The 11,771-nt window shown below is 39.7% G+C and overlaps 1 protein-coding gene across 3 annotated transcripts in view; it reads right to left on the bottom strand.

Annotated features, from left to right (window-relative positions):
• Positions 1–10,315, bottom strand: part of LOC129378678 (dedicator of cytokinesis protein 9-like) — a 33,736-nt gene extending 23,421 nt beyond the window's left edge. For 2 of the 3 annotated variants that reach the window (XM_055059075.1, XM_055059076.1), the window contains exons 1-2: positions 9,736–10,315; positions 2,962–3,078 (exon numbers count right to left, since the gene is read on the bottom strand). In XM_055059075.1, coding sequence (XP_054915050.1) covers positions 2,962–3,078; positions 9,736–9,897 — 279 coding nt within the window. In that variant the 5' untranslated portion in view covers positions 9,898–10,315. Of the gene's footprint in view, positions 1–2,961; positions 3,079–5,081; positions 5,220–9,735 lie in introns of those variants that run through there. The other variant, XM_055059077.1, reaches the window with a different exon arrangement.
• Between the last annotated feature and the right edge of the window lie 1,456 nt (positions 10,316–11,771).

Below are 11,771 nucleotides of genomic sequence, written 5' to 3'. Positions count from 1 at the left end.
ATGAAGATATAAAGAAGATACGCTGCTATAAATAAATAGCACAACATTGTAGGTATACTTCAGAGTATGCCATTTGATCATTAGCAAAACAATAATCAATAGATTTTTTAAAACATTTTTTTGCCATTTTGAACACCTTGATGCATATATATTTCAAATACTGGTACTGAATTTATGTACATTCTATTCAAATCTTGCATCAAAAACAAAATAATAACATTGCTTTATCTATGCTGATGCACTCTCTGAAAAAAAACGATTCAGTCACCTCTGTATGCCGATTGCTTACAATGGGTCTGCCTTACAACAACACCAAGTGAAAATTTCTAATAAAACAAGTCGCTATTTTATATGAGGCTTTTGATTTCATTAATTTATTAATATACATTCTTAAATTATACAGACTTATAAAAATCGAGAGTGTTTGTGTGTTTTATATGCTAAACACACTGCCAACAGAACAAGATGAGGTGGGCTGAAAGAGGAAGGAATGACTGTTGTAGGATCTGAGTCAATCCAGTCAAACTCCAGACCCAATTATTTCCCTTCCTAGCCTTATAATGTCAGTCAGAGTAGAGTATGGGTCCATAGGAAATGTGCCTGAGGCTGTGAAGGCTATTGAGTCGGAGGGTCTGCAAAATTACTAGAGGCTGCCACTTCCTTTGCTTAAGATGAGTGCTCTGGTTTTCAACTCAGCTCACAAAAACGAGTTGCACGCAGTGACACAATGCCCTCATTTATCACCAGTCGCAGGTTCTTACCCTCTTGAGCTCACAAGGTTTTAAACGTTCTGCCATATCTTGGTGTGTACACAGGTTTTGTGGCTATCAAAATCATATCTAGCCCAATCTGGAAAATTTTCATAGCGTTCTTTAATTTCCTTTTCTTCTTCGACTTTAAATACAGGTAAACAGTGCAGAGGTTCACCCTCTAGCAGGGTAAAAACCCTAAATACACAACTGGTGCAGACAACAAAGATTTTTATTTTTGTATGATTTGTAAAGCAAGTAACATCTTCCTTTCCCTTCTCAACTATGCACTGCTCTGTGTCGGTATATCACATATGAGCCTAATAATAAAACAGAGTGAGGTTTGTGGTTGGAAAGTGATCAAATGTTAAAAAGGTGGTATAGGAAGCATGAATGATTTTGCTGAGCTCTACATCAACAAAGAGCAAATCCATAACCACACAATTAATCTCTTTCCTCTTTGATGGGTTTGTGAGAATGTGTGTTCACAGAGAAATTAGGGATTTTTCAGTTCATAGTGTCCCCCGTAAATGCAGGACATTGTTGTGTGGAACCTTGTAAATTCAAAACAGAGAGGAGAGTAATGATGAGTCAGAGGGTACGACTCTGGCCATTATTAAACTCTGTTTAATGGGGCATTATTATATGTTTTACAAGCACATAGTACCATTTTATAGCACAATCAGTTCTTATAAAATTTTTTTTATATATATACATATCAAATATGATTTCTTAAAAAGAAATTTAACTTCAGTTCTTAACATCTTCAAACTGAGCCTCTGTCTCTGTAAAGACTCATTACAACATGGCTCCTCTATTAACCTTTCCAGGTTTTACCAGCCTTGCACTCAGAAGTCACTCGTATACTGAGCTCAGCAGATATGCAGCTGCACCAGGTGCTTGCTAATTGCTTCTGGCTAGTCTGAAGGAGCTTAGATGGGGAGGCTGCTCGGAAAAGCTGAAGCTCAGAGGTGGCGCTGGTCCAAATAGGTGTTTTACACAGCAAAATAGTAGAGAGTAAAGGATTTCTCAAACATGCATGAAAGAATCAAGGCAAGACTCCAGGTGTGCTTTTGATGAGGGAATACCATCACAACATTATGAAAGCACAAGAAAGTTGATTTAACATAATATTGTCGCTTGAAAGATTCCCCTATTGGTAAGCAGCAGAAAGGAGGATCAATCGAAATCTTGATGTAATCATCATTTCAACAACAGTAAGATCTTGAGCTAGCTCTACATTCAACTTAATTATTCAGTTGAGTCGGGATCATCTAAATGCAAACATCACTAGAACAGAGTAACACTCAAACAAAGATGCCTATAGCCTAAGTTTTACCTTGTAAACAATGTATACAGTTCCATATTTTTCAGTGTTCACTGAAAGGGAAAAAACTTGTTTTTTTTTGTCCTCCTAAAAACATACCAAACTATGAACCCCTACTCTTTAAATCAATGTTTATCAGTGTTGGAGTGCAGTACTTGTTCTTGCCACACCCTTGTGTCTGGCTGTTTTCATGCTTTGTGTCTCTCAGCCCAGTGATGTGAAACATGTGGTGGGTTGGACAGATGAACGGACTGGGTCAAACCACACACACACTTGCATACACACAGGAACACACACTGGTTGTGGACAGTTACTAACAGAGACAGCCCTATAATGAAAACCACCAATCATCGACCAATTGCGCAATAATCTAGGAGTAGGCTGGATGTTCCTTTGTAAACACCGTCCTTGGATTCAATGTATTTTAGTTCATATACAATGATGAGTGTATTTTATTTCAAGGTAACCTCATCTAGTTTCATTATTTTTACGGCAAGTTATAATTGCAGAAAAAACTAAGAAGCAGATAAAGGTGAAAACCTGAGTGAACTAACTTTAGAACTAGATTCTGAGAATTTGAGAACTCAAAGTGAAAATGCAAAAGCAGAATTCAAAAGGGAGCACTAAAGATACCAAAGATGGAGAAATAATTCACTTTGGAGAGGCAGACACTTTTATAAACAGTTAAAGGTCTGAGCACAAACAGGTTTAAATAGAAGTACTTCATATTTCTACGCAAGCAACATCAATTTGAATGTAAAAGATATTTTCCGATGCATCTTATTGGTTAGTAACGTTGTGAATGTTGCAAAAATGTATTTTCCTTTTGAAAAAGGAAGCTAAAGTAATAAATCCATCAGCATGCTCAGAGCTGCTCTTGCTCACCTGGAAGTCCTCCGAAGGGAACACCAGCATATCACGCAGAACGTCGCTTATGATCTGCATTTTCCTCTGGAGGAGAACATTCTCATAGTCCAGAGGCTCTATGATCTTTGGTTTTACCTGCAGGAAGAAAACACAACATTAGGCCAGCCTTTTCAACTTTTGTTTGATTCACCAGAAAGGAACTGTGCCTGTTCAACAACAACAGGACCATTTCATATGTTCTGGACGCATTCACAATGGTAAATTTGTAGCATTCACAGTGTGCGGACAACAAGTTGCTATTGTCCTTTCACTGGCAGCTCTGGATACAGGAACTGGCACAATGAATATGGGCAACAAGAGGAGGAGATGTTGGATGACGGAGATTGTGTGAGTATTTGTACCAGTCGCAGTGTCACAGGCTCACGTTCAATATCTAAAGAAGTGGCTACTGCAGCTCATGGAATCCCTTATTCCCCAGACGTACACATTACCTCTTTATACCAGTGTGCAACAGAGACAGATCTACACCAACTGGCCTCTTTATTGCCTGTACCTTGTGAGAACTCATCTTCAAAACTGTTTTAATGCTTTTATTCAGTTCCTCTGAGATTTAGGGCCCGCACGGCATTACACAGTTGCAGAGAATTTGTCTGTAGCACATTCATCCATCACATCTTGAAGCTGCGGTGGAACCATCTACTCCCTAAATAAGAGTTTTTATTCTAGATGATATCGTTGAAGCAAAAAGAACTGCCTCGGCATTGATGTTTGACAGTAAGTAAGATAACAGAGCTCAGTTCCCGATATTATACTCCCTTGACACTGCAGACCTCAGCTGTTGCATTCCACAGAAAAACCCCTGAGATTGGTCTCCCTTAAAAATAACCTTAAATTTTGAGAACAAAAATACACAGATGATTAACAATACAATAAGTAGCAGATGCACAAGATTGGTTGCTTACTATTGATATTAAAGCTTATGAGGTCCACCTGAAAGCAACTCTACCTTGTAGTCGCTAACTTTCAAACTTTAAAAGCTATAATTTAAATACAACGTGATGTTAAATGCTTCAACATTTGAAAGATGTCTCAGAATTGAGATGCAACACACCTGCCAAGGAATATTTTGACATATGAAAAAAAAAGAAAAATGCAGCCCAGCTTAGCTGGAGATCAGTCATCAGAACGCAATGATTGGGAATTCATCTAATGAAGCTCATACCACTGAAACATAAGGCAAATATTCAATAGTATTTCAAACTTCATCAAAAGCTGAAGAATGAATTTTATAAGCCATAGACAAGTAAACAGGTGGCAATTAAGGGATCACTTTTGGCATAGCATCTTCAGAAAAATGTAAGTGGACTTAAACTTTAAAGTGCTTTTTAGTCATACTGACCAGTTGAGTGACATTCGCTCAAACCCTCACCGATATAAAGATCAGTCGGTCTTTTGAGGTCTATTGTCTTGGCCAAGGAGAATTACACATGTAATGGGACAAAACCCCAAACAAACCAATGACCACAACCATTTAATACTAAGTTTTTAGTTGGTAGACACGAAATTGATTTATATTATTTGGATTAGCCTCTTGGACTAATCAAACACACGAGGCCAATTAAACACATGTCTGGCTGTAGATTTAAGTTTTGATTTATTGAAGCGATTTTCCAAGTGATGCAGTGACCTCCTCCAAATTTCTCAGCCCTGTGGATGTTAAAGCTGGCCTGATAAGCATAAAGTTATAAGCTGGCCAGGCAGACAAGCAGCTGTGAACTCAGTGCCTTTCCAGGGTCACTTGCCAGTAATTATCTCACATTAATGCATTTCATATGTGCGTCTGAGGTTTACTGTGACAACATCGTTGATTAAAGAAAAACATCCATTTGAAATTAAAAGTAAAATTTTGTTTTAATTACTTTAACAAAATAAATTTAATTGGACTGCTCAAAATCTTGCACTCTGGTGCACAGGAAGGGTTAATGAACAAAAGAAGCAACAAGTGCTTCACTTCCAAAAAAAAAAAGATTTGCTCCCTTGAGAGGCTGCTACTTCACGTCATCACGTCGGACCCTTTGAAATATATTTCAAGCCGCTTCTGAAGGATTCAACACAAAGAGGAATAGGAACATACTCACCACTGGCACCTGTGGCACTCCTTCAACTTCTGCCTCAATCTCAGCCAAACTTTTGTACTGCTGTGGACTCTCTATCACCATCTCCCTTTTAGGGGCTTTGGCTGTTCGACACTGCATGGCGGTCAAGTCCTGCCCGCGTACACCTTATGTCCAGGCGGAAGATGGCATTTCAGAAAGCTGTCTTCCGTCTCCGAAAGTTTCAAGAGCTTTGATGACGTCCAGCGAGTTTCCCTCTTTTCACTCAACCGTGGGCCCGGCCTCCCTTTCCCTTTCTCTCCCCTCCTCTGTGTCTCATCAGAAACACACGACTCCTCCCACCCTCAGCTGTACAGATATAAGAATGTGTGCAGCAGAAGAAGGAGAGGACGTACAACAACCCCTCCCTCATTAAAATCTTGGAAAAGACCCATGGATCATCTCATCATGTTCCAGCCCCACCTGCCTATTTATCTACAGTCCTGATAAAAAAGAAGGACATCCTCTCTGGACGTAACAGTCGACCTCAACTGCACAAAACGTACGCAGCAGGATGATGAATTTAGAAAAACATTAGCTAAAGTGGAAGAAATTTGGTGAGAAAAATAAACAAAAACGACAAAAGACATGTCCATTGTGAAAAACATATTGCTCATCAGAACAGTATATCAATAAAAACACTTCAGCACAAACCATGAGATTTCTTGCACTGGCTAAATAAGACAATCTATCACAATAAACACAATGCCTTTTAGAGATAACTAAATGCAGCATATCAGGACAAACACCTTCCAGCTGTCCAGCATGGGGGTGGAGCGCTAACAATTTGGTCTATTTTTGTAGGCGCCGAGTCAAAAATAAAAGCCAAAATGTGATCCTATTGCTGTGACTCTTGAAGGTTGGTCCATAAACACGAGGACAAAGTTGTTGGTGCTCCTCTGTTAATGACTGGAAAACCCACAAGGTCACTAAAATAACTGATAGAAGCAATGATAAATAATTCACCAATTAAAACCAGACAGTGCTTTTAAGGATGTGGATCAATTTTTGAAAAGAAACAAAGGAAAAAGATCTGGACAAAATGATGGTACTGTTAAAAACTTTTTTTAAACAATTTGAACATAGGGACATGGTAAGTTAACATATGTCCTCTAATTAGCATCATCACCAGGGCTGATATGGCAATTTAAAGTTGCAGTACGCGACGTTTACAAAAGTATGTCACTATGTCAATAATCTGTGCAAATTATGCAAATATCAAATACTTGAATTTTCAAAATTATGCAAATATCAAATACTTGAATTTTCAAAACTACTTGTTAAGTTGAAGAAAATCTCTTTGTTTTGCCTTTTCAAGTGTTTTTCATGCTGATTACCCTTAATGATCAGTTTTCCTGTAAGACAGACTCTACAAAAGCCTAAGAATAACTGAGCAGAAACAATATTTCTAGAGTCAACATTGGCACTGCTGCTTTTCCTCTGCTTTGAACTGCTTCTTTGGTATATCTACAACATCAAACTCCCACAGCGGGTCACTTCCTCCTTCTCTGGCTCTAAGGTGAAACACACAATCTCTTGTTAAAGTTTAAGGACTCGGGAAGAGCTTCCCCGGGTTCCTTGCAACTCTCAGCTCTCTCTGTGGACAGTTGCTGTCTTTTCATCTTCTAGCAGAAAAGAGGCCTCGGTTCAGCCGTTCCTCTCACATTGTGCGTTTTAAAACGATAACACTGATAGCGTTCAGACAAAAAAAAAAAAGACATGTTGTGCACAGCGCCCACACATCAGTGGTGTTTTGAATCTTTCTGACTCAAAGAGAATGATTAATATCCAACTGTCTCCATTGGCAGAGGAGTTAGAAGAGCATCTGAGTGCACAAACTGAGGAAGAGGGGAGCTGGGATGACAAGCTAAGGGGTCAGGATGACTTCAAAGGCTGTCGTTCCTCCGCTGCAGTTTCAGCACCATCGCCGCTAAGAAAGTTTAGCACAAAAGTAGGCGAGCGTGTGCTTGAGCGTGAGCTTTACTTTCTGCACTGCAGGGTTCTGGGATCATTTGCATAAGTTGTTTCAACAGTGTCGGCTTCAAAGGGACAGGCTGAAATGCACCTCTCACAGAGACTACGTCTTAGAAAAACACGGAAGCGGGCCTGGGAGCTCTGAAGCAAAACCGACCTGTGTAGCAGTGCAATCAGCCGAGGTGTCATGGAAAATCCCTCAAAAGACAAAGAGATATTTATCAGATCTACTAATAGCTGTGGTGATAGATGTCCTCTTGGTTTGGTCACTGCAACTCGTTACCTTTCTTCCCTAATTAAAAGATAGCTAATCATTCTACTCTGGTCAAAATCCTAAAATCCACAAAACAGAGGAAAGTCTTGGCTAACGCATATGTTACAAATGAAATCATCATAACAGTAGATATATTTCTTATAGTTAAAATTTGTTTTGATAGAGCTCTTGTGCCTTTGGTGCAAATGAAGCCACAGTTGCTCATTTTCTTTAAAAAAAAAAAAAGCAAAAAAACATGCAGAGGAACCTCCTTAAGCTGGTGTTTCCTGTTGCTACCCCTTTAAAAGATTCATCAAAGCTTCACAGCTTAAAAACCCTCAAACTGTTTAAACCGATCACGTTATGTAAGTCCTCTTTAGCAGGTAACATTTTAAAAAGCTGTGTCTGAAAATGTAAACCAGATTCAGGGTTTTTTCCACGTGGAAAAGCTTTATTCACTGTTGGAAATTAGAGAAAAAAATTTACTGCTTTATTTGAAATAGCTCATATTGAGGTTTTACTATTCTCTATTATGGCTGTAACATATTGCATCACTTCTGCCCCTACAGAGCCAAAAGTCATATGGTGACAGTGTCACCAGCTCTGCGTGATAATCAGCCTGTTGTCAAGACGCCGTCCGCACTGAGGTCATCCTCCCTCATTATCGGCACGCTCACACCATCAAACATCCCAGAGCTGCCCACTGGTACCATGTTAGTGATACCACAAGTGTTATTGTGTCTAAGAAAGTGATCATACATGCAGTGAGAACAAATCGTGGAAGAGCTTGGAAGAAAAAGATGAAGCTCTCACAGAGGGAAGAAAGGAGGGAAGGGGCTGGAGAGGGATGACGCCCATTTGTTTTTACTCAGCTTGAACCAATTACAACACGTGAGCCCCCTACACCCTTCCCAAGAGATGCGTCCAAAGCCCTAACTCTTGCGCACATAAGAAGACACGAAGCTCTAAAAGTCTAGAGAGAATTGCATAAGGCCGGGCTTGACGTCATGTTTGGGAGTCAACCGTTGCTGCAGGCTCCCTGAAGAGACGAAGTGTCAGAATGGTGCTTATAAAGCAGAGAAAACCCAACCTGTTGTACACCTTAAAATAATAATAATAATATGCCTAAATCCATTGATCTGTCACAAAGTTAATGAAAGTAAGAACACTTTCCATTAAAGTGAGAGCAACAAAGCATTAAAACATAATAAGAGCCAAGAGGTAGTGCAAGAAAACACATCTGCCGCAACTTAATATGAGAGATGGGAGTTTCCTTAGTGCTAATGACATCAGACTTCTCATAGGTACTCACGTCTCCTGAAGGGGGGAAAGTCCCTGAATAGGCTTGCCTTATAAGACGATGTCACACACAAACCCAACTGTGTCTATGTCCCATTATAATGACAATACATTTGCTAATTTCTTAATTTAACATAAACAAACATGTAAAAAGCCTAGCAATAGGCTATGCCATCACATTTAATTGTGATGTCACAATTAAATGTTTCGGACGATTTAACGATTTTAATATCAGGCGGAAATAACCTGAGTAAAAACAAAAAAAGATTTATGTTATGTAAAAATATATTATCAAGCTTTGAACAAATATAATTTGTTGAACTCTTAACTCAAGACACTGTGTTCAGGTTAGAGTAGATGGTAGCTGGTTTCAACAGGATTTCTGGTTGTCCATTCAGTGCTCCACCATCACGCCCATCTTATAAAGGGAGAGCTCACATTGTTACCAATGTAAGGTCCTCATTGTCTCTCGTGGGTATGATGTTCAAGTCTTGGCACCGGTCCTGTTCACTGATCATTTCAGCTTCCAGGAAATGTCAGTTCCTACGCAAAGAGGTACCAGAAGGAGGAGCTAACAGCAATACCTGGTGTAAAACAGTTGGGCAAAAGTTGGATTGAGGATCTGCGCTCATATTTAAATAAAGCAGAAGAACAAAATTAAAGGCTGAGTGACTCAAACAGCTGTTATCACCATGGACAGTTATCGTAGATCCCACTTCGGAATGGACTGAAAAGTGCTCACTTGGTGGCAAATATATAAATACACCAGCACCATCAACCTAGAGTAATGCCTTCATGTTTTGTGGAACAAATTCGAACCAATCATCTGAATTGTATAACAGAAATTAAGACTCAGCAGACTAGGAATGTATTTATAAACTGTTATTTTTCAAAGCTTGGTGTATGTGGTTTTCTATCATTTTTGGTTGTAATAAGTGTTCATTTGAGCTCTGTTAACATATCATCTCAAACTAGTTGGCCTATTTTCCTCTAATATTAGCAAGGAATTTTCACTCACAAAGCAGATGCTCAATGGACATTTCAATGAGGCTAACTGTTCCAGAACTGGTTAAAACACAACAACTTTGAGGTTAAAGTAGAGCAACTGTTTACCAGAGCAGTGGTGGGTATCCATTGATGAGATCCCCAAAGACTCTGCGCTTCCTCTTCCTCCTCCAGAGCCCCCAGCTCCACAGAACCTTTGACATAAGTACAGTTCCTCTCGAGGATGGAACGCAACCCTTCCAACAGAACCACACTGGTTGTGCACCCCATAATGACAACGGACACTCGCTTCCACAGTGATCAAGAGCCTCCACTGCAGGTGGCAGTCGGATCAGAAGCCTGAAGCATATCGTCCAATCTTTACTTTTTGTCTTAAATCGAGGCAAAAGAATTATCCACTGTTGTTATTATCCAAGACTCTGTATGTCGGAAAGCAGAGAATCTTGGGAGACGGGTTGGCGAATTGTATCCTCCTGTGTGATGCTCAGCAGGGACGAATGAGGGATGAAGGATGGTGTGTGTTCATTCAGTCCATTCATTCGAAGCAGGGCGTCAGCTTGTTTGACTCTTCTTCCTTCCTCACTCCTGCTGGGGGGTGATGCGAACGTCGAGGCACTTGCTCCCTCTCCAGTTTCCCTTCTCTCCTCCTTTTCCTTACCCTCGCAATCAATCACTCTCGCCAGCCGCTTTCATTTCTTAACTCCTTCGTCTCTCTCCTCCTCTCGGTCGAAAAAGCCTAGTCACTTCTCTGACTCTGCAGAGCTTTCTACACAGCACAAGCAGACTGTTACAAAGACGCGCACACACAAACTAGCCCCCACATAAATCAGCTGGCGCAGACAATGTTTTACTCTTTCTCCCTGCGTCTTTCCCTCCTTCCTCTTTCTCCCACTGACAGTGGTATTACAAATGTTGTAGTCATCCTTCTGATGTCATTCGAATATTCTCAAGGGCATTACGAGGAATAATTGCGCTTCTTTTGTCTGTGCCGCAGGCTGGCAGATGTTAACACTGAAAATTAACTGAGGTATTGTTGTTATTTCCAACACAAAACAGCACAAAGTCATGAGGCGGAAGTAAAATGGGACATTTTTATAAACTGCAATCTAAAAAGTTTAGCGTGCATTTACATTGCTGTGTCAGCTTAATCCAGATTACCATCAACTTCAACCGTTGAAGAAAAATCATCTCCACGGTCTGATGCTGCCACCACCGTGTGTCTCCAACAGGATGGGCGTGTATTTAGTCTTTCAACAATACCACTGCTTACATCAAGTTTCATTTAACCTTTTGGTGGACTTTTATTTATTGTACACCTTCACAGGATTCACTGCAATGTTATTTAGAGCTATCAGAGTGAAGGGGACTGTATGCATTTTCATTTTCCTTCCATTTCACAAATATGCACTACATTGTTCTAAAATCTAATTAGAATAAATACAAATTTAGGATTTAAATTGAAAATGTTTGTTGGTTTTATAAACTTAGAGAAAGACATTCTTCATTGAGAGAGATCATTGATTTCAAAGAAGTGGTAAATTAAAATTAACAAAAGGATTCCTGCTGTGAAAAGATGAATATATTTCTTTTTAAATTTTACTCTGAGGAGGCATAACTCTTTGTCTTTACGTGTTGGAATTCCTGCAGCGTGATTGCTTCTCCGCGGTGCAATAAGAGCCGCTAAGGCGGATGACGTGCATCACTGCTGCCTCCAACAGTCTGCTAAAAACTCTACAACTGCACTGAAATCTGATGACTCACTGGAAAAAAAAAAAGCCCGGTCCTTACCTCATTTGTCAAAACAGATCCAGAGAAAAAAATTCCTCCACAGCCACAAGAGCTATAGCATGCACAAACGCTGCCAGGCCGACTGCAAGTCTGAGCAAAATGCGGCGGCATTATGAAAGCATTGAGAGAAATAAAAGGAAAAGTGAACCACGGCAGGCAACTTTCACTACAATATCTTGACCATCAAAAAGCTTTCAATAGCTTATTTATTTTATATGTTACAGGTAAATTCATTCTCCATCAAAACTGTGATGCTCAAATATATGCAATACATATATGGTTAAATTAACAGAAACTGTTAACTGTCTCCAAAAAGTAAGTTATCATAATTCAGTTAGTGGACTTTCCAATGCCGT

The sequence above is a fragment of the Poeciliopsis prolifica genome, unplaced genomic scaffold (genome assembly GCF_027474105.1).
Source record: "Poeciliopsis prolifica strain line A6 unplaced genomic scaffold, Auburn_PproV2 SCAFFOLD053, whole genome shotgun sequence".
Lineage (NCBI taxonomy): Eukaryota > Metazoa > Chordata > Actinopteri > Cyprinodontiformes > Poeciliidae > Poeciliopsis > Poeciliopsis prolifica.
The sequence above is the reverse complement of the archived record's forward strand: the minus strand, read 5'-3'. Positions and strand labels throughout refer to the sequence as shown.